General features: G+C 53.1%; 1 protein-coding gene across 2 annotated transcripts in view; it reads right to left on the reverse strand.

The window, feature by feature from the left end:
* Positions 1-418: 418 nt before the first annotated feature.
* AP3D1 (adaptor related protein complex 3 subunit delta 1) overlaps positions 419-21359 on the reverse strand; it is a 41691-nt gene continuing 20750 nt past the window's right edge. For both annotated transcript variants that reach the window (XM_037137912.2, XM_037137922.2), the window contains 26 exons: positions 20684-20823; positions 20435-20508; positions 18788-18837; positions 17137-17186; positions 16299-16347; positions 15031-15176; positions 14802-14950; positions 14494-14724; positions 13767-13998; positions 13112-13257; positions 12535-12676; positions 11701-11772; positions 10867-10942; positions 10420-10616; positions 9955-10028; positions 9525-9699; positions 8933-8998; positions 8222-8350; positions 7121-7261; positions 6723-6770; positions 6152-6341; positions 5856-5944; positions 5359-5444; positions 4522-4643; positions 4333-4412; positions 419-1270 (listed from right to left, as the gene is read on the reverse strand). In XM_037137912.2, the coding sequence (XP_036993807.2) occupies positions 1175-1270; positions 4333-4412; positions 4522-4643; positions 5359-5444; positions 5856-5944; positions 6152-6341; positions 6723-6770; positions 7121-7261; positions 8222-8350; positions 8933-8998; positions 9525-9699; positions 9955-10028; positions 10420-10616; positions 10867-10942; positions 11701-11772; positions 12535-12676; positions 13112-13257; positions 13767-13998; positions 14494-14724; positions 14802-14950; positions 15031-15176; positions 16299-16347; positions 17137-17186; positions 18788-18837; positions 20435-20508; positions 20684-20823 (3050 nt within the window). In that variant the 3' untranslated portion in view covers positions 419-1174. The remainder of the gene's footprint in view (positions 1271-4332; positions 4413-4521; positions 4644-5358; positions 5445-5855; positions 5945-6151; positions 6342-6722; positions 6771-7120; positions 7262-8221; positions 8351-8932; positions 8999-9524; positions 9700-9954; positions 10029-10419; positions 10617-10866; positions 10943-11700; positions 11773-12534; positions 12677-13111; positions 13258-13766; positions 13999-14493; positions 14725-14801; positions 14951-15030; positions 15177-16298; positions 16348-17136; positions 17187-18787; positions 18838-20434; positions 20509-20683; positions 20824-21359) is intronic.

The raw sequence follows: 21359 nt of genomic DNA on the forward strand, positions 1-21359 counted from the left end.
CCCCTGGCTAGGACACCCAACAGGTAAATGTGTTTTGCAAGTTTATTGGATCATCTTGACACAAAATCATGACAGCAGCGTGATATGTCTTTCCTTTACACGGGAATGTTGATAGCAAATTCTTATATAACACATCATACAATTTTGAGATTCTAGAATCACTGCACAGGATTCTGCATTAGATTACATGCTAAAGTGACAGTTTTCATCAAAAAGAAAGTAAAAACATCATTGAGGACCATCATTTGAGAAAAATCTCATTGGGGTGGGCTGGAGTGCTCTGGCCTGCCCATGAGACACATTAAGGGACCCAGCCTCCTCCCCAGGACACATGTGCTTCACCACAGGGGCCATGGGGTTGAGGACTGGGACCTCCCAGCAGCTGTGGGCACGATGTAAGGATAAACCCTGCCAGTGACGAGAGGGGGGACCTGGAATCATAGCACTCCACCACTCACCCCTAACGTCAACCAAAACATATTCTACCGAACAGAAAACCGTGAAAACCAACAAGGTCCAGCCTCAGCTCTGTTAGGGGTCCTGACTACTGAACCCCCTCCCTTGCTCTAGCCCCCTACCGGAGCCTTGGTGTCCACCACCGTTCTCTACCTGGCATATGATCATGGCAATGGGACACAGAATCCAATGGACAATGGCCTACATGACCCTTTTCCCACCACGTGTCCTGGGAAAACAGAACTGACTGTGGCTGTGAGGATGAAGGGGAATGTTACTGTGGTAAGCAGCCAGCCCATTTCTCATGCCCCTAGGTACCATGTGGGGACTTGGGGACTTGATGACTTTACAGAAGCGGGACACACCTCCATCTTGTCCACTGAACACCCATCACCTGGGCCCACTGGCCAGACCCCTGGCCTGGACAGTGGTCACGCTTACTCCTTGGGCAGCTACTGCAGCTCTGTGCAGCTGGCCCTGGCTACAGGAGTCACTGATGGTTTGGGGACTGGATGGCTTTCTCCCCAGAGAGGCGGAAGAGTCAAAGTAAAAAAGATGACAGAAGAAATCAATGGACATATGACCTCAATGTCTAACCGGTGACGACACTGGACTTAAATTAATGCCAGGATGGACAGTACACGTGACAGAGGAGAAACTAGCGCTTGGAATCTGTCTCTCCTTTGTGTCCTCTCTGTGGTGGCCTCAGTGGTGACACTCAGCACTTCGCCAGCGTTGCCTTCACCTCCTCCAGCAGGTTGCTGAGTAGAGTGGCGTCACCACACTTCCCGTCCACGGACACAGACTTCTCGCCCTGTGGGGGAGAGACGCTGCTTGGTATATTGAAAACTACATGGAAGTCTTGCCTCACAACTACATGTACTGTAGTTTGGGGTTTCCCAAATACTGTCCGATATGCGGGCGCTTTCAAAATCAGAACAAGGTGGAGGGGTCCCCAGGTAGATGGCAAATGGAACCTGGACTGAGGCCAGCAGTGGCAGCTGGGGACCCATGACCAGAAGCAGCTGCGAAGAGCTTGACAGAGTGGGGTGACCACTTTATGGCTGGGAACCCCAGAAAGAGCATCCAGAGTCTGAAGGATTCTGCGGAATAGCTTGGGGAAAGTGACCTGAAATGCTGCTCATGAACCAAGGGTCTGCCTAGAGCTGAATACCCAGGGCCCTTAACCTTTCGGGCCAGCGCACCAGACCTGAGGACAGAGTACTGCCCAGTCCTGGCTGCACATATGGGGCATGCAAGGCAGCTCCACACTATGGAGAACAAAGGCAGTGAAAACTGATGGACACTGGAAGTAGGAATCCTGAAGCCAGAGCCTATGTATTAACATTCTTCCCATGATTAAGCAAGGCCCAGAGAGTCTCAACATATTCAAAATGTCCAGGATACAGCCCCAAGTTACTCAGCATACAAGGCCAGGCCATCTCAGCTGCCTGGGAAGGACAATCAGTAAACACCCACGCTGATACAAGGCAGATGTCAGACCGATCTGACAAAGGCAGTGCAGCAGCTGTTATGAGAATCTCCCAGAAGCAATCACAACACTCTTGAAACAAAGAGAAAACAGATCATCGCAGCAAAGTAATGGAAGCTTTAAAGAAACCTCTAATGGAAACTGATAATCCAAAATAGGATAACCGAAATAAAAAGCACACTGGATGGGCTCACCAGCAGGATGGACACAACAAAGGAAAGAAGCCAGTAAACTTGACAGCAGGTTACTAGAAAGACTCTTCCAGTCTGAGCAGATAGCACGAGGGGTGGGATGGGGTGGGCAGAGCCTCAGAGTTAGAGAACAGCAGCGGAAGGTGTGGGTTCACATCTTCAGGCTCCCTGGAGAGTATAGAGAATGCAGTGCCGAAAAAGTAGATAATAATACCTGAAACCCCAAATTTTGCAGAGAAATATATGCAAAGAATCACCAAATTCACCAGACTTCGAACAGACAAACCCAAAGACATCGATGCCCAGAAATAACATAAAGTGCCTGAAACCAGAGACAAGGAAAACCCAGAGAACAGCCAGGAGTCACACTTCCCATAGAAAGAATAAATAAATAAAGGTGCAGAGGAGTGCAGACTTCTCATCAGAAACCATGGATACCAAGTCAAAATGGCATATTTTTAAAGTACAGCCAGTCTCTGACTTACGATGTCTGGACTTTAAGATGGTGCATAAGCAATTTGCATGCAGTAGAAACTGAACTCTGAGTTTTGAATCGGGACCCTTTCCTGGCTAGTGATGTGCAGTACAGCATTTCGTGGGCTGCTGGGCTCCTTCCTGTCAGCCTGGTGGTCCTGAGGGTGAACAACACATACTCTGCAGCATGCTGTATTGATGCTAGTGTTTTCTGAATCTTGTGTTCTGCACACCTTTAAAGCAGGCTGGGCAAATTCTGAAGTTTGGTGGGTTAAGTATATCAAATGCATTTTCAATTTATTAGGGTTTTTCAGGATGTAACCTATTATAAATCAAGAAGCACTGTACTAAGAAAGGACTATCAAAGCCAGAATTGTAAACACAGCCAAAGTAGTCCTGAGGAATGATGGTTATAAAGAATAACCTTGCCCTGGCTGGTGTGGCTCAGTGGGCTGAGTGCCAGCCTGCAAATCAAAGGGTTGCCTGTTTGGTTTGCAGTCAGGGCACATGCCTGGGTTGCAGGCCAGGTCCCCAGTAGGGGACACATGAGAGGCAACCACACACTGATGTTTCTCTCTCTATTCCTTTCCTAAAAATAAATAAATAAAAATCTAAAAACAACAACAACAAACAAACAAAAAACAGATGAAGGACTACTGAGAGATTTGTAGCCAACAGACATGTCCTAAAAGAACTGTTAAATAAAGTTTTCAGACAGAAAGGATGAAGCCAGAAGATGATGTGAACATTAGGAACAAAAGAACAGAAACACTAAACGTGGGTGGGCACAGCAGACACCCTGCTCTTCAGGCCCCAGAGAACCACTGAGGATTGAAAACAGAAGTGTAACATGACACGATGGCATCTCTGACGTCTTCAAGTGTGACACAGCCTGCCCCCACAACAGGGAGGGTCCAGGGACCAACAGGGCAGCAATGTGTCCACGTTCCACCCGAATTTTTTTTTTAAAGATTTATTTTTAGAAAGAGGGGAAAGGGAGAAAAACATCGATAATGTGAGTGATACCTCGATCACTGGGAATCGAACTAGTGATGTTTGGGTTTGTAGGCCAGTACTCAATCCACTGAGCCACACCTGCCAGGGTCCACCCAAAATTTTTATGTAATTCTTTCAAAAGATTAATAAAATTGATAAACTCTAGGATAACCAAAAAAAATGAGAGAAGACACAAACAACTAACATCAGGAATGAAGGAAGATTATCATTACTGACACTCAGACACCCCGAGAACGAGTGAGACCCAAATGACTCTGCCCACACCAAGTCAGTACCTTCGTCGAAACAAACTAATTCCTCGAAAACCACATACTACCAACTCTCACCTGAGGGGAAATCGAGAATACTATGAAAAAGAAAGTGAACTTGTAGGTAAAAGGAAACCTCTCAAAAAGGAAACCAAAAGGCCTGGATGGTTTCACTGATAGATTATGCAAAACATGCAAGGAAGAAATACATGAATTACCACCTCTTCCAGGAAAAGCAGGAGCGGGGGAGGGGCAGGGAGCTCCCCACCCTATGTGATGAGGCCATGAGGGCCCTGATGCCCAAAGCAGACAGAAAACACAAGGCCAGTGGTTCTCACAAACGTGGCCTCCGCGGACCTCAGCAGAGCGCTCACAGCCTGAACTCAGCCACGTGTTACATAGGAAAATCTGCAAGGACTAGAGGAAGGAGACACGGTGACATCGTGTGGCTCACCTTCTTCACCAGGAGGCAGATGTGGTGGCCCTGGATGGATCGGCTGTACAGGGAGGCGCAGGAGTCCACTCGCTCCACAACTGCAACAAAGCAGGCAGGGGTGAGGCCATGCGGCCCTGAGGGCAGCAAAGGGAGAGCCATGTGTGAGCAAAGGTTGTGCCGCCAACCAGTCCCCATCAAATCCCTTACCAGAAAAATGGTGGTAAAAACAGATCTTTGTCAGAAGGTTCTGGAAGGACATATTGATGCCATCAACCTTGATTGAACTCATGCTTAGGTCCCCGGACTCCAGCAACTTGGCAAAGGCGTCGCTGTGGGAAAGACAAAGGACAGGAGGCTGACAACGGCCAGGCTCCCTAGCGTCAAGGCAGACAAATTCTCCAGGCCTGGGGGGGGACCCATCCTGTGTGCCTGCAACTTGGGAGGTCTCCAAGGGTCACGTAACATGTCATAGGCTGAACTCTGCCTGCCCCCCAAATTCCTATGTTGAAGCCTTGTACCCAAGGACCTCAGAATGTGACTATATTGGGAGACAGGGGTCTTTAAGCAGCAGTTAGAATGAAGTCTCTAGGATGAGCCCTGATCCAACATAACTGGGCCCTAGTAAAAGATCAGAACTGAGGGACACACAGAAGAATGACCATGTGAGGACAAGGAGGTGATAGAGTCTATATACCAAGGACAGGTGCCTCAGGAGAAACCAGCCCTGCCAATCCGAGAAACCCTGATTTCAGATTCCAGCCCCCAAAGGCTGTGAGAGAGAACCATATCTGCTGTTTGAGCTACTTGGCCTGCATTGTTTGTTATGTGGCCTGAGCTGCCAACATGGCAGAGAAGCTGGACTTTCTGCACTACCTACAAGCTGGTCGCCTGACACTTGTGCCCTTTCACACTTAGGTCAGAGGTCTTTCTGCAATGATTGCACAGAGTGCCTCCCAAAGCAGTAAAGCAGAGCAGGCCCACTGTGGCTTCCCCACAGAACCCAGGTGCTGAGGGCAGAAAGGGAAGGCAGGCGAACTTGTGCACCTGTAGCATGGAGTCGTGATCAAGTATGAGGTACAGCTGAAGTGCAACTTGAAGTCCAGCTTCTCATGGGTGGAGCCTTCATCGTTCTGTGGGAGCAGGGTACAGGGTGAGTGGAAAGAGGAGCTGGATCTTGAGCTTAGGCATGCAGTGAGTAGGGATGCGGGCCAGGCCTGCGAGTTTGAGCACAGGGTGAGGGGGGTGCAAGAACCAGACCTGGAAGCTCCGGAGCAGGGTGTGTGGGAGTAGGGCCAGCCTTTAGTTTCAGCATGTGAAAAGTGAGAAGTGAGGGGTTGAGCATTGAGCTTGGAAGCAGGGTTAGGGAATGGGGCAGGGCCTTCAAGCTCAAGTGCATCCAGGTGTTCTGGGAGTGGCTCCCATCCAGGGCCTCACTTGCTCTCTGGACAACCAGCCCTGGATTTTGGGTGTGCTCAGAGTAGCAGAGGTGGGGGGCGGGGGGGGGGTTTGCAGGCCTCTCTGCTACCTCAAGCCCTACATACCTTAGCAATAAAGGACAGGGTCCCCTTGAGTTTCTGGGCCATGACAATGCTCTGAATGGTGAACACAAACTGAGCTTCGTTGGAGATGCCTGGTGAGGGAGGCAGAGGAGAGAGAGGGAGGGAGGGGGGTAGGATGGCCTCAGAAGCAGTGCCAAGCAGGCCCAGGAGGGACCCAGCCAGCCCCTGAAAGCAGGCAAGTGGGCACACCTAGGAATGAAGAAGGTGTGACAAGAAGGAACTCAAACTTAAGGGAATGCCTAGGCTCCACCGAGCCCTGGACGTCAGCTACCACTCACCTGGGGGCAGCTGGAAAGGCACGGGGACACCATCATGGACAGAGGAGCCCTCTGGCCGGGCCAATTTGGTGTTGAGTGAGTCCAGCACATTGAGCTCCATGCTCTTCAGGAAGCTGTTGCTCTGGTTCTCCAGTACAATAAACACGGTGACCTGGCTGTCTTTCTGCAGGCTGCCCTGGATGTCATATGTCTGCAGAGCAAGGCCGGGGTCAGTGGTCATGGAAGGGGCCTGTGGGACCCGTTTTGAGCCAGCACAGGGGCCCAAGGGAGCACAACACCCATTTTGCAACCACAGAAAACATGAAATGAATGCCTCCCAGTCCTCTTTGAAAACCTTATCTCCCTTTCTCTGCAGTATTTAGCTATTATTCCTGCCCTTTCTCGAGAATCTGCTATCCGCCAACCCATCTGACCCTGGCCTCACAGTGAGTTGGCCTTACTGTCGTACATGTGGTGTGTGGGGTTCTTTCCCAGAGAGCTGCTCATACCCCCATCGAGTAGCACTGCCCCCTTCCACACAAAGGGACACCAAGCCACCCACCAGCACCTCTGCAACACCTGCATAGCTCACCATTTTAACATAGGAATTCTCAGCCAGGAGGCAGTAACTGGACATGGGCTGAAAACAAAGAAAAACTATTTAGCTTTGGGTCATCAGGGGCTCAGAATGCCCGCTCACAAAGGTCTGTGTGATGTGGCCAAGTGCCCTGTGTTGAATACTGTCAGACTGTCGGGGGGTGGGGGGTGGAAGGAGGTGCTGGGCAAGGAGTCCCTCGGACAACACACGTTTACTCCCCAGGACTTCTGACACCAGAATGGCCAGAAAGACGTCCTCCCCTTGAAACCTACAGTGAAGCCCCAGAGGCCACCAGCCCACCACTTAGGTCCCCACTCCTGCCACGCCTGGCTCTGACTTGGCTCGGTGAGTCTAGACCAAGGCCAATGGAAGGCAAGTGAAGTACCCCTCACCGGGAGAGGCTCCTCATTGAGTGCGCCATTCTCCAGAGGCTCCTCTACCCCATCGTCCACGGCAGGCTTCTTTTTGGATTTCTTCTTGTCTTTGGGTTTCTCCTCCTTCTTATGCTTCTTTTTCTTATGCTTGGCAGGTTTCTGAAGCCAGAGAAGTTAGAGTCAACACCAAACTTCTCTGGCAATGCCCTCCCCACACGCCCTGTGGATGAAGACACAGGGACTGAGTGTGCCCAGGTAAGGGTCACACATTTGGGTGGACGGGCCCACAGGGAATGGACAAGTCCAGCTGAGGTAGGAACCTGAGAACTCAGTGTGGGACAGTTGCTGCTGACTTGGCTAAAAACACACGGGGGAAAAGAATGAGAATTCGCACACAATGGCACAGCAAACAGGAACTCCTCAGAACACACCTGAGAGATGAAAACCTATGTCCAGAGAAACCTGCACACACCTGTTCACAGAAGCAGGATTCACAGTGGCCAAGAAGCAGAAACAACCCCAAAGTACTTCAGCAGATGAAGGGGTAAACACAATGGCACCCACCCACACACTGGACTATCATTACCCAGCAACGAAAAGGAGCGAAGTGCTGACACTCACAATGTGGATGGATCATGAACACGTGGTCCCCAGTGAGAAGCCAGACACAAAAGGCCACACACACAGTGTGAGATTCCATTTACCTCCAGAACAGGCAAATCAGAGACAGGAAGTGGATTCGTGGTTGTAAGGGGGTGGAGTAGGTTTGACTGCTGATGGAGATAGTTTTTTTTTTTTGGAGGCGGCGGGGGGTGGGGGTGGGGTGTGTGATGAAATCTTCTAGAATTAGATGGCTGCACAACTCTGAGAATGTACTACCAACCAGGGAACTCTATAAGGGTGAGCCTCATGGTGTAAGTCAGAAATCAGTAAAGCTGTTGTGAGAATCAGAACCCCACAAGAATGACAGGAGACCACCACCAGAAAGCTCCCAGCCCCCACCGGAGGGATTTGGGCAGCAGGGGACCACGCTCCTCCCTGGACCTGGCTCTTTCCCCATAGCCCTCAGTGTGGGTGCACGACCTACCCCCATGAGGATGAGCAGGCAGGATCCCTCACCTTCTCAGGGTCTTGCTCCTCCTCTTCCTCATCTTGTTCCAGTCTCTTGGGTTCCTCGTGCTCTCCCTCAGGAGTGGTAGTGACTGCATTCACCCTTGGCTCTTCCTCCAGGGAACCTGGTGGCGGAGGCTTGGGGAGATGGGGGAAGGGGGAAGGATATAGCCAGGGCCTGGAACAGGTGTCCTCCATCTCGTGCCCTGATCTGCCCTTGTGCTTCCTCCACCTGGTCTCTTGGCACGCCAGATGTTCTGCCAAGCACACAGGTATGTGGCTACCAGGAAGTGCAAATGGGCGACAGACAATGGGAGAGGAGGCCTGGTTTGAGACCAACTGGCACTGACTGGGGTCACTGCACAAGATCCCAGAGCTGCCAGGCCTTGTCAGCTTTCACAAAGTGACTGCTCAAGGCTGATGTTCAGCTCTGTGTTGAGGGCTAGATGCCCAACCACCTCCGTAATGCGACAGCCAATGCCCAGGCAAGACGGGCACGGGAGCCTGCACGAACCTGGCTTGCCTGTGTGAGGGTCCACCACTGGGACCTCAGTGGCCAGGAGGATCCGATGGGTGACAGAGGGGAAGGGCTGATGTGGGCAGTACCTAGAGGGGGTGTCCTTGCACCCCTTGGGAAGGCAGCTCTGCCAAGGCCATGAAACGCACCTGTCCAGCTAAGGATCTTGTGGGGTTAGCACAGTGCACCCCTCAGGGCCTTACCGTGGGTGGGGCTGGGGCAGCCGCAGGTGGTGGTGTGGTGGACAGCCAGAAATCTAAGTCCTCGCCCTGAAACCACAGAAAGACAGGTCTGAGCCCAGGCAGCAGGGTGGGCCCACAGAAATCCTGGGTGGAACCTGCGGGGTGGCCCCCAGCAGGCCCAGGGCCATACAGGTACACACACAACCACAAAAAACGTCCGGGTGTTCCATCTGTGAAGGCGGGCAAGAGTTCTCTTCCCCCTAAATCACAGGTGGCAAACACAAGGCCTGTGAGCCGAATCCGGCTCTCCACCTTGTTTTATTTGGCCTGGCACCTTATTTCTACCTGGCAGCAGCACCAAGCTCTCGCTTAATTGTTAAGGAGTAGTTACATGTACACAGTCCTAAAATTACATTTGGCCCTTCGAAGGCAATCGCAAGGCTATTGTGGCCCCCAGTGAAAAAGAGTTTGACACCCCTGCCCTAAATCATGACAGGCTGTGACAAGTCTCAGTGCTGCCAAACAGTGGGGCGTCTGCCCTGTCCCCTGTTCTGTCACCCATCTGTACCTTGGGGAGGGAGGGAGGAGGACAAGACCTGCAGGTGAGCTTCACCTTCCGCTCTTTCTCCTTCCTTCTTTCCCGGTCTCTTTCTTTGTGCTTCTTCTCTTTCTTTTTGGGTTTCTTGCTTTTCTTTTCTGTGACAGGCGTGTCCTCTTTCTCAGGGGACTTGGAGGCGTCAGCATTTCTATGTTTCTGAACAGGAAGCTTCTCGCTGTCAGCTAAGGGTCTGGGGGCGCCGGGGCAGGCGGAGGTCAGAGAAGGAGCCAGGCCTGTCCTCCCACACTTGACACCTGCCACCAAGTATACTCGTGGCCTGTGTCGAGGCCTGGAGGAGGAACCCTCTGCCTCCCCTTTTGTCCACCCAGGTTGCATAAAAAAAGGCAAAGGATGGAGGGGAACAGTGAGGAACAGAAACACCAGGAAAGCCTAGGCCCGAGTCTAGCCCTGCAGGGCAGCTAACCGGCCCCAGCCCCGCACTCACTTATCCAAGTCGATGTCCAGGGCTCTATAAGGGTCATTGGGGTCTTTGTCATCCTCATCACTGGGCAGAGCATTCTGAGGGAAGAAAGGGACATGGCGTCCAGTTTGTCCAGCCTGTGAGACCCTGAGCTTGAGCCTAACAGAGCCCCCCGAACTCCCTTCTCAGAAATGAATGCCCAGGTCCACACCCATGAGTGTGCCTGATCGGCTCGAAAGGTAGGATGTGCCCGCACTTCCAGGCCGCAGGGAAAGAGAGTGCAAGTGCAGGATGGGAAAGAAGAAGGGATGACACACGTGTTCTCACACCTTAACATTCCTGGCCCGAAGCCTTGGTTATAGGGCAGCAATGGCTTTCAGCCTTCCCAGGCCAGAGAGAGAGAGGCAATGACAAATCCCACTCAAACGTGGCCCTCTCATCAGCTGGGTCACAGAGATGGCAGGGAGCCTCGCAGGGCGAAAGACTGACCTCAGGCATCTCCTCAGTGATAATGTCCACCTGCTGGGCTGGGGCGATGTCCTCGTCACTCTCCGTGTGCAGTGAGCTATGGCGTCGTGGCTTGCCCTTCTTCTCCTTCCTCTTCTTCTTCCGCCTGTCCTTCTCAAGCCTCTGCTGGTGCCGCCGCTCCTCCTCCAGCTTCACGTACTGCTCTGATGTGGGCAACCCTGCAGGCACAGAGGCAGCACTGAGTCCTACCTGACTCTGGCCCCAAAGCCATGCGCAGGCAGCCTGGGGCTCAGGGGAGAGCACTCCACACCCCATCTGCACTAGAGGATGAAGGGACACATGGGTACTGTCCCTTGAGCCACCTGGACAAGGGTAAGGGTTTTCTGAATGATGGCTGGGAAATGGGCTCAAGGTCTCCATGACACCCATCACCAGGGGGCTCCCTGTCCCTAAACTGCAGACACTTGCCTGGCACCTTTAGGGGCACTGAGAGGTCGATCTGCACCACAGGTATGTGCTCCACACCCGGTGCATCCTGGTACCGCTAGAGAAGCAAACAGAAAAATGTTACTGAGAAGGATGGACACTGACACCTGAAGATGGGACACCGCCTACTGAAAGGCAGGCGTGCTGACAACACGGAAGGAAAGGGCCCTCCTGGGAGACAGCCTCCAACAGGAACAAATATAGGTCAGCCACAAACTTCCATGAAGGCCTCCCTCTGAATTCTTTTTTTCCAAGTCAGAAAAGGAAAATAGGTGAGGAACCTCAGTGAGATGGCAGATGTGTCCCTGACGGCAGGTCAAAAAGGAAGACATCACAAATGCCCGGTGGGAAAGGGTCTGTGGGTCCCTGAAGAGGCCAAGGGACCCATCATCCCAAGGGAAGCACTTGAGGGCCCACCGTATCTCCTGTGGGGCGCCCAAAGCGCCCTCTACGGGGGGTTCACTGGATGAAGGCTACCACCAATGATGGCAGGGGACACCACCCCAAACCAAGATATAGAATGTTTTTGCTATAGGCGGAGAGTTCTGTCGCGTGCAGTCCCCTCCTGCCTAGAGGTGCCACCTCTGCAGCTTCTCTGTCTGTGGGTCAGAGTACCCCATCTCCAACACCATGTGTGCAACTGGCTTTCTCCCAGGCCCCAGTGTTTAGAAACAAACGTCCTCAGCCCTGCCATGTGGATCTATGGAGACCGCCCACTGCTGCCCTGCAGGTGACTGCTCCTGGTCTGACTGAAAATGGGCTGGATCCCACAGGGCTGGTGGGGTATTCCTGGAGGGTGTTCTGGGCAGGCCTCACCTTTTGGGGGGATGGGGAGCTTTTGATGTAGAAGGGGTTGTTGGCCTGCTCCTGCTTCCGGGCTTCTCGACGCTGTAGGGACAAAACTCAAGGTTAGTGAACACGTGGAGTATAAGCCCTCATTCCTTCCTAGGTGTGGGCTACCTCCATGCTCAGAGCCCCAAGTAGAAGGTAGGGCTTCTCAGTATTTTCACTATGGGCATTTGACTAACAGGAATACTGAGGTGGGCAATGGGAAACAGCAAGTGTGGGGATAGGCGAAATGTGGCAGTAATCACAGGAGGTGGGGACCACCATCTCTACTTCAAGGATGGGGTCTCAAGTGAGGAGGCCCCTCAATTCCAGGGCACAGCTAAGACGAAAGCCAGTTCACACTACCCAAAGGCTTAGCCTGAAAGACCCAGGACAGTCCAGAAGTGTGGTGGAGGAGCTCCTGGGGTCAGGGATGGCATACCCAACTTCAGAGAGACAAGAGCCAGACATGGTGGGGTGGGAAGCCAGCATCTCTGTACCTCTCCTGTGCGGTGTGAACCCTACGTGTTGTTACAGAGTCCTGGCTTCCGGAGGCCATGGAGCTGACAGAAGTGTGCGGAGTGCACCTACAGGGTTCTGCATGCCTGATCAGGCCCCCATGGGTCTCTCTAGGGAATTCTGGGGTCAAGAGAAGTTTCTCATTTCAACAAAACTCAACTCTGGTGTCGATGGCTGACTCAGCACTTCATGGAAGTCCGTGGGACACTGCCTGGATCCAGCAGGACCAGGCACGACTTCCATGAGCTTGGGGGCCAGAGCCTACTCTGAGTGGACCAACTGTCCCAGAACTGTGGCACTCACCCGGGCTAGTTCCTCCTCATCAGCCTTGGGGGGCTGCTGCTTGGCGTGGCGCTGCTCCTCGTCATGGAAGATGGCCTTGGGCAGCTCATCTTCAGACTCGCTGTCTGAGGGTGGCTCGTTGATCCAGGCATCCAGATCCAGGCTGCAAGGCACAATGAGGTCACACACTGGCTGCAGCCTATGTGCCCAATACTGGAACCCTTAAGGCAAGGGTCACAGAAGATGAGGCAAACTCTAGGGGTCCCTGGAGTCTGGCCTACCCCTCATGGCCCTTCCCATATTCTAGGGTTCCTATGCAGACTCACACTGCTCCCGAGGTTTACAGTTGAGAGCTGCCAACAGACCCACTTCCTGAGAGTGGCACTAAGGATAAGATCAACAGGACCCCACAAGAACTGGTGAGCACCCAGTACGGTCTATGTGTGGGGGTCCATTCAGCCCATGGCAGGCTTAGGCACAGGAGGCCCTTCCTCCTTCCCATACTCAGGTCCAGGGTGCATTACTGCTCCCACTGCTTGTCTTGGGGCCACAAATCCTGGCCCAAGCTCCATGTCCTCCGATGGGCTGTATGGCTCACCCTTCAGGGACCGGAACCTTCTTCTGGGCCTTGGGAGCCACTGGGTTCAGCTCCCCAGCAAAGAGAGCGCTCACTTCTTCTGCTACTGGCACCTCCTTGGCCTGAAGCTTCTGGATGTGCTTAACCAGCTGCAAGATGCAGGATGCCTGTGGGGGCCATGGAGGAGTGATACATGAGTTAAGGACCACAGGATTCTGAAGGCTACCAGGTAACTGCAAGGCATCACTCAGACAGTGTGAGAACCCAGAGTAGGGAAGGGACACCCCATGAATTTGGCTGGAGCCTTGCAGAGGACCCCTGCAAGGCTCCATACGAAGCCTTTGGCCGTAGAGGGATCCAGCCAGAAAGGAACTAGCCCTGGCTCCCAACTCCTTCAGCAGAGTGAAGTGGGGGACAAAAACAGGCCCACAAACAAGATGAAGGGGTCACAAAAAGAGTACCATCCCCCCAGACAACTGTCCCAGAGAGACTGTGACCAGCAGCCCTATGCATCTCAGACTCATGCTTCAGGAGTGCAGCCCATGACCCCACACCTGATGATCACTCTCTTAAATCAGCTCTTATTTGTCCACAAACTCCTCGCTGCCCTCGCTGGACTTCACCTGTGCACTCCCTCCCACACCCTGCCCCAGAGGTTCTGCCAGCTGGTGCATACCCGCTCCTGGACCTCCAAATCTGCACTCTGCACAAACTGGGGCAGCCGCTCCACCATGAACCGGGTAAGCTCCTGGGCTGCCTCAGCATCTGAGTCCCGCTCCTTCTGCTGCAGGATGGATGCATACAGCTTCACCACATTCTGCACATACACAGCCTGGATGTGGCCAGGCAGGGTAGTAACCTTGGGCCGCAGCATAGCTTCCAGAGTCTGGTGGGGCTCCTGTAGGTGCCTGAAGGAAGGAAGGCCAGGTGAGCCAAGAGGAGGGGTCATGCACTCAGCTGAAGGGGTGGGTCACTGCCAACCCCACACAGCATCAGGGGCTGAGGGAGGGAATTTAAAGGAAAAAAACCTGGCAACAATGTGGCAATCACAGAGTACCTGAATGGAAGAGTTAAGAGAACAAAGGGAAGAGCACTGTTCAGCAAGAATCTGGCGATGGATAACTTATAATGAACAAGGACAGGAAGGAAATCTGGAAAAAGACCTTATACCTGTGAGAATGGGTGGTACATGGGAGTCACAGGACTTACAGAGACTTTTTTCCAATGAAAAAGCAGCAGAGATGCTGCCAGTCCAAAGCCAGAGTGCTCTGTGATGAGGAAACCGGGTTTGCAGAATAGACTTTGGTCTGGCAGGTGCCAGGGAGGGCACAGGTCTGCCAAGCACGTTCCCTCGTCCTTTCCTCTTGGGAACACAGGCCCTAAGCCCCCCCGAGCCCACTCACTCAGAGAACTCCCCGCAGATCCAGGCAGCAGCATAGAGCACCTCGCAGATCCCATTGCGCTGGGTGCTACTGGCCACAAGGTGAGCACTGTCCAGCAGCACAGACATCTGAGACACAGCGAATCTGCGGATGGCCTTTACTCGGATGGCCACATCCAGCATCTGTGCAGCAATGAGATGTCCATGGCGGGTGCCTTCCAGCCGCGTCAGCTCCACCAGGATGCTGATGTACCTGTGGAAGGGAGCCATTGAGATATGCCCACAATGAAGCTCGTCCCTGTGTCCCCTGGGTTATGCGTTGGGACACACCACTCAAAGTTGGTGATATGTTGGTAGTTGGACTGGCTACAGATGTCAATGATCTTTGTAAGCAGCTCATCCCTGTAGGTCGTGCCCTCAGCCTTGTCCACGTGGGTCATCAGCTTCTTGACAATCTCCATCAGGTTCTTCTTGGACACCTATGGGAAGGCATGATGAGAGAGGGTCCAATCGAGGGGACAGGGAGCAGTGACAGGCACAACCCAGAAGGGGCACACACCATTCCATACAGGAGGTCGAGGGCCCGCAGCCGGATGGACTCATCCTTGTCATCCAGACACTGTAGAACAAGGTCTTTGTGAGCCTGCACAGACTTGGGGTGCGTCCTCAGGATCTTGGACATGGCCAACAGCCCCAGGTACTTCACTGAGGAGACAGTGAGACATGATTCAACGCAGATGCATTGTAAAAGGCTCAGGGCCCGAAAGAGGCCAAATCAGCAGACAGCCTGCAGCCTGGCCTTGACCACCAAGGCACCCCGGCAATGTGTCTCTCTGCTGGCCTTCGTCCTATGTGGCACTGTAGACTCCGAGGGTGTTCTAAAGGGTGCAGTGGAAGAGCCAGAACTCAGGACAAGACAGCAAGAAGGCAGCCCCCCCCCACCCATTTGGTATCGTTAACATCTGCTGTCATCCAACGTGGTCACCAACACTTTCTAAATGTGGCAGTGAACACAACACCCACCTACTTGCCTGGTCCACATGAGGAGAGCTGATAGAGAAGTCCCAGGCTCCAAAGACCCCTCGAGGACCTCACACATACCAGGGATCACTGTCCGCCCCCAGGGCAGCCCCAATATAAGATCATCTAAACAGGGGTGGTTAGCTGCAGCCCTTAGGCCTGTTCTGTAAACGAGGTCAAACTGGCAAACGGCCATGCCTATTACTTACACATCGACTGGTCTGCTTTCAAGCTATAGTAGCAAAGACTATGTGACTACACAGCTGAAGACTTACTGGCTAGCTTGGCTCTAAAAAAATCTGGCCCTGCTTGGTGTGGCTCAGTGGACTGAGTGCCGGCCTGAGAACCAAAGGGCTGCCTGTCCGATTCCCAGTCTAGGGCACATGCCTGGGTTGCAGGCGAGGTCCCCCGTAGGGAGAGGCAACCACACATGGATGTTTATCTCCCTCTCTTTCTCCATTCCCCTCTCTAAAAATAAATAAATAAAATCTTTTTTAAGAAAGGTAATAAAACCTTTAAAAATTTAAAAAAATTAAAAAATTAGAATTGAAAATAAGTAGTCAATACACTTGGGCCTTAGACCCCCTGGCCCATTACAGCCAGGCACCAGGTGGAGTCACTGGCTGGAACCTCTCAACAGAACACATTTACAACAGAAGAGTGCACGCAGGCACACAAGACTAGCAGGGTCGCTCTAAGCCCATCAGGAAAGACACCAAGGAGCCTTGAACTACCCTGTCTAATCGGGTAAGTCCCATGCATCTCAGAAGGAACACGTGCACAGCTCTACAGAGCCGAGTGACTTACAGTTTTGGTCAGAGTCTTCTATTAATATCCTTAACTTCTGAACACAGAGCTGCAAACAAGGAGATGACATTGGTTACATCTCTTGAAGCAGTAGTGAACGCAGTGACCCTGACCTGCCCCACACTCCCATGAACAACGGGGACCTGTGCACAGCAGGGCCTCCACACTGTGGAACACTCAGTGCTCAGGAAAGCTGTCTCTAAGTGCCACTGAGGACAGACGTCTGACAGTAGATATCTGTCATGGATGCATGGGAAGCATCCACAGTAATATTCACAAGACAACCTAGAGCTTTCCAGGGGCGCCCACACGTGAGAACATGACAGCATGGCAGTGTCTTCTGGGGATAGGCTGAGATCTGGGGACCTACTTATGTTACTTATGTAGTAAAAATAAATGCAATCCCACCAAACAAAAGTGATAATTCCAACAATTCCCAGGCCACTCAGGGAGCCCATGGGGCTCCAGGGTGCACATAACATTTGCAGGGGTCACAGACAAAGAGGATGAGGATCCAAGATGGCAGAGATCTCCGCACAGGGAACGAGACACAGACACATGCTCAGGTGGCTGCAAGGGGAAGGCGGGAGATGCTGGAGAACTCAGAGCTGTGCCAAGGCAGTCTAACAGATACAGCAGAGCCACGGGTTTGTGCCCTCCCAGGCACAGTGCAGGGTGGAGGGCACCAGACATGACTGATGGGGGCATATGAGGAGTTACAAGGCATCTGTAAGGTTACCAGGGCAAGAGGCTTGCAGGGCAGGGACACTGAGGGGAGAAGAGGCCCAGCCAGTGGCAGAGTCTCCGGACCCTGTGCCATGTCTGGCCCAGGACATACCTGGATGCTGGCACTGTGGTTAGGCATGCCGGAGGACAGGGAGATGAGAACTGAAACAGATAACCTTGAGTTACAAAGATGTCCACTCAACATATCCAGTGTGTGCCTGGTGGGAGGGACCCAAGACGGAAATACTACCACACTGAGAACTGCCTGGCCCAGCTGAACATTGGTGCAGGAAAGGGTTAACACAGCAGCCTGACCACTCTCTCTGGGAAGGCAGACTCGCAAGGCTGGAAGGCTGGCCCTCAGAAAAAGAACCCGGGAGCTGAACTGATGACGGGGGCTCCCTATCCCTAAACTGTGCAAACATGTAGTGTACGTTGACCCAGTGTTCTCATGGAGTCTGCAATCTTATGTGTGCTGGGCGAGGTGCCTGCATGACCAGCCCCCAGTGAGAACTTGGGGTGCTGGGTCTCTGTGGACAAGAGAGAAGATCAAAGTCCAAAGCGTACCAGGCATCTCTGTCCAGGGCAGTTCCAAAGAACTCAGGCTACACTGTCCCGCCCAGCACTCAGCACAATCACCCAAGACCTGCTGCCCCTGAAATGTGCCAGCCCCTGGACAGCTCACCCAAGCCCACCGTCCTCTGCTGCATCCCCAATTTCTCCACCATCTCCAGGGCAATCTCTGATCCTGCCGTGCCACAGTCCTCCCCATCAACTTTCCAAATGCAGAAGCCTATTCTCTGGGGTTTCTGGTTGCCAATTCCAGGCACTGGCCTGTGCAAAATGCCCACCCTTTCTCTCCTTTACTGTCATCAATCCTTAGGGACACTCATGGCCCAGGCCACGCAACTACAGGCATGGAGCACAGACCCTGGGTCAGCTTTCAGCTTCACCGGATTTAAGGCCACCCACAGGTCCATAATGAGGAACCATGAAACTGCTTCCCAACAGCTTTGGCCAGGGATGGGGTGGGGGACAAGCAGGGACAGGCAGGCAGTGAGAAGCTAAGCCCCTTGAGCTTCCAGCTCTCACTGCTAGTTTGTAAGATACCCAGCTGCAGGGACACATGGCCCAGATGGCAAACCAGGAGACGGCCAGTCAGGCCCAGGAGCAACAACCGGACTTCCATCAGATACAGTGGGCACAGACAACTCCTCAATGGTGTGGATGTGCATTAGCAGCATTCTACGTGGCCCTGGGCCAAGTCCTGACCCCAAAAAAGGCCTCTCAGAAGACCTTCTGAGGAGCACCTATGATTGTATCTCATGAGTCTGTGTTGGGCATTTCCACACCTAAGTGCCTACAAGGGAATAGTCTGCTTTAACATACTCAAGGAAAACAAGGGCCTGCTGGCGAATGTGATGGACAGACAGGGGGATCTGACACTGGAGCCAGTGAAGGCAATGGTCTCTGGCTGTGACACTTCCCACGGGGTTGAGAGTGGGTCAGAGATGGAAGTAAACATCCAGCACTGAGAGCAGGTGGGCATCAGGGGGAGAAGGCTGGGAACCTGTGACTCCAGGTGACCTTGCACCATACTGGCAGGGCCTGGGGACAGCCACCAGGGACCAGCCTGTTGCCGGCCCGCCACCAGGATGGGTACCCTCCTGTCCCCACCTGAGATCCTCCACTCGAGTGGGAGTGGGGGAGGGCCTCCCACTAATGGCAACCACCTGTTTCAGAACCAGGTAACTGCTTCTCACCTGCGATGACAGTGTTCACACATTCGTAGAGAAGGGACATAGCAGACGTGCTGGGGAAGGAAAATTAGACATGAGGACTGTGCTGTGCTGCTCTGTGAGACACGAGAAGACCTGAGTACACTGTATCTGAAAAAATATGGTCATGTGAGCAACGCATCTGCGACACCTAACTCCTGAAAGCCATACTGGGGATGTCCCCACCCTCTGACCAGCCCCCTTCCCCCAGACCTAAGGCTGGGGTCAGCATTCTGACTCCTGTTCATGCTCCTGGCATCCGTATCTCTGCCCGTCAGCGAGGCCCAGAGGCCACTCTCTCACCTGAGTCCTCAGAACACTCTGATGGGTAAGAGCAGTCCGTCTGCTCACCACGGGTGGCCTGAAACACTCCCTCCTTAGGAGCCTATCACCGCACCCTTTCAATTATGTGACTCCCATGAGGAAAAGCCAAGTTCTCCACTTGCTTTGGCGGCAGGAAGATGATTCCACCAGCGCCAAACACTGCCTGGTTCTATTCCACTGGGGGAGCCTGCATGGCCACACACAGGCAGGCAGGTCACAGAAGTCTGGCCCTAATACCACCCTCAGGGCACCTAGGGATCATGGGGCACACAGCATAGGCCAGCAACTGAAGTGAGAATGTTCTCGAGTCCAATTACCCAAACCCCAGAGTATGGAGGCTGCATGTTCCAGAGCAGAGGCAGTCAGAGAGCCAGGCCGCATTCCTGATCACACGACCAACAGCCTCTTATTAACCTCTGAAAATCACAGCTGCGGTGTGAACTCTGTGACTGGTTATTTAATGTCCCTAGCCCAGACACCTGTTGTACCTAACAATCTCGTAATATCTTACTGGTTTACGAGCCAGGAGCTTGAGGCTCAGAAGACAGTGGAAACCTGTACAAGCCCTGGATCTTACCTGAGGGAATATGTGGCTCTGATGAACATGGGACCCTGATAGCCACAAACTGAATCCCTAAAAGGTCAGGGGTCCTCATCAATAAGGGGTAGGAGGTTGTCCTGATCAATAAAAGGGGTCATCATACTGGCTATTCTGTGTACAGAGCCCCTGCTTGTGCCTGGCGCTGCACCCATCACTTGCGGGCACAGCTCAACCCTCAACCCCTTGGGGCCCCTTGGGACCCTGACCACCACTGCTCCCTAGAGAAGATGGCCTGACGGCTTCAATTCTTCCTGCCATCCGAGTCTGTGCCACCAGGGGTCTGGGAGCAGATCTACTAAACCACCTGTCACTCAGCCCCCACAAAACAAATGGAGGCATCTTAAGTGGCATGTCAACTCTTGGAACCTCCCAGAACTAACCACAACACAGTCTAAAGCGTTCACTGGGACAGCTGAGGTCCACTGGGTGCCGTTCTTCCTTTTGTTTTGTTTGTGCTGTTTCAAAAACTGAATGAAGAAAAGCCAGCCCAGCCTGTGACCCAGGAGGACCAGCAGGTACCAAGGCACAGCTTCTCATTTGTGGCAAAGTCACAATGCATGTGTTTGCTTCTCTATCCCAAGAGACTTTCCTTGGGCTCACCCCTCCCATACACAAGCAGCCTCCCAGGGAGCACAGGCCTGCCCGTGGCGGGTGCCTGTGTCCGTGTGTATGGGGGCATTGGAGACAGACAGGGCCCCAAGGCTCACCTGTGAATCAGGTTGGTGAGAGGCTCGATCAGCTTCTTGCCCAACCTTGGCTCCAAGGGGGTCAGAGCACCAAACTAGGGAACAAAGGGCCTGGGTCACAGACAGCAGGAGCAGGATGGCACATCTGGGATTCCACATGACTATGCCAACCCATTCCAACACCCACCACCTCCCAGCACTGAGAATTCCCAGGATGCCCCCATGGCCTTTCCATACATGAAAAAGAGAAGAAAGGTTGGGGACACTTGCCAGTTTGATGATTTTAATGAGGACCCAGTTGTTGGTCGAGGAGGTCATCAGCTTGAAGAATAGTGGGGCCAGGGAAAGGTAGTTTTTGGGGTTGCGCCTTGCCAGCTCACAGATAACATTGACTGCTGCCGACTGGACACCTGTGAAATCAGATGAGTCCTCATCAATAAGGGGGGGTCCTCAGCAGGCTGGTTATTCTGTGTGCCGGACCCCTCCTTATGCCCAGCGCTACACCCCATTACCTGTGGGCACAGCTCAAACCCTCAACCCTTTGGGGCCCTGACCACCGCCACTCCCCAGAGGAGACAGCTTCATGACTCCAGTTCCTCCCACTGTCCACGTCCACCTCACCAGAGAAGAGGACCCAAGGCTATGAGGCAGGTCCCTGCAGGATCAAAGCAGCCCCAGGAGCAAGATGCCCACCACGTGAAATGACTGCACTCCCCTCCACCTGGGGTGGCAACCACTCCTGCCCCTAGCCCACCACAGCCTTGGCTGTTATTTCTCCAGCCAAAACTTTCTGTGCCCTCTAATTCTCTGTGACCCACAGCAGATTTCCCCGAGACACACAGAACCTTGCAGAAGATTTAGAGAAGCCAGTGTACAACTGCTCAGCCCAGGTTTCCACACTGGAGAAAGGAATGACAGAAAATGATGGGCATAAAGAGGACCAGAA

The sequence above is a fragment of the Artibeus jamaicensis genome, unplaced genomic scaffold, assembly GCF_021234435.1.
Source record: "Artibeus jamaicensis isolate MK-2021 breed Jamaican fruit bat unplaced genomic scaffold, CSHL_Jam_final scaffold_537, whole genome shotgun sequence".
In the NCBI taxonomy this organism is placed as follows: domain Eukaryota; kingdom Metazoa; phylum Chordata; class Mammalia; order Chiroptera; family Phyllostomidae; genus Artibeus; species Artibeus jamaicensis.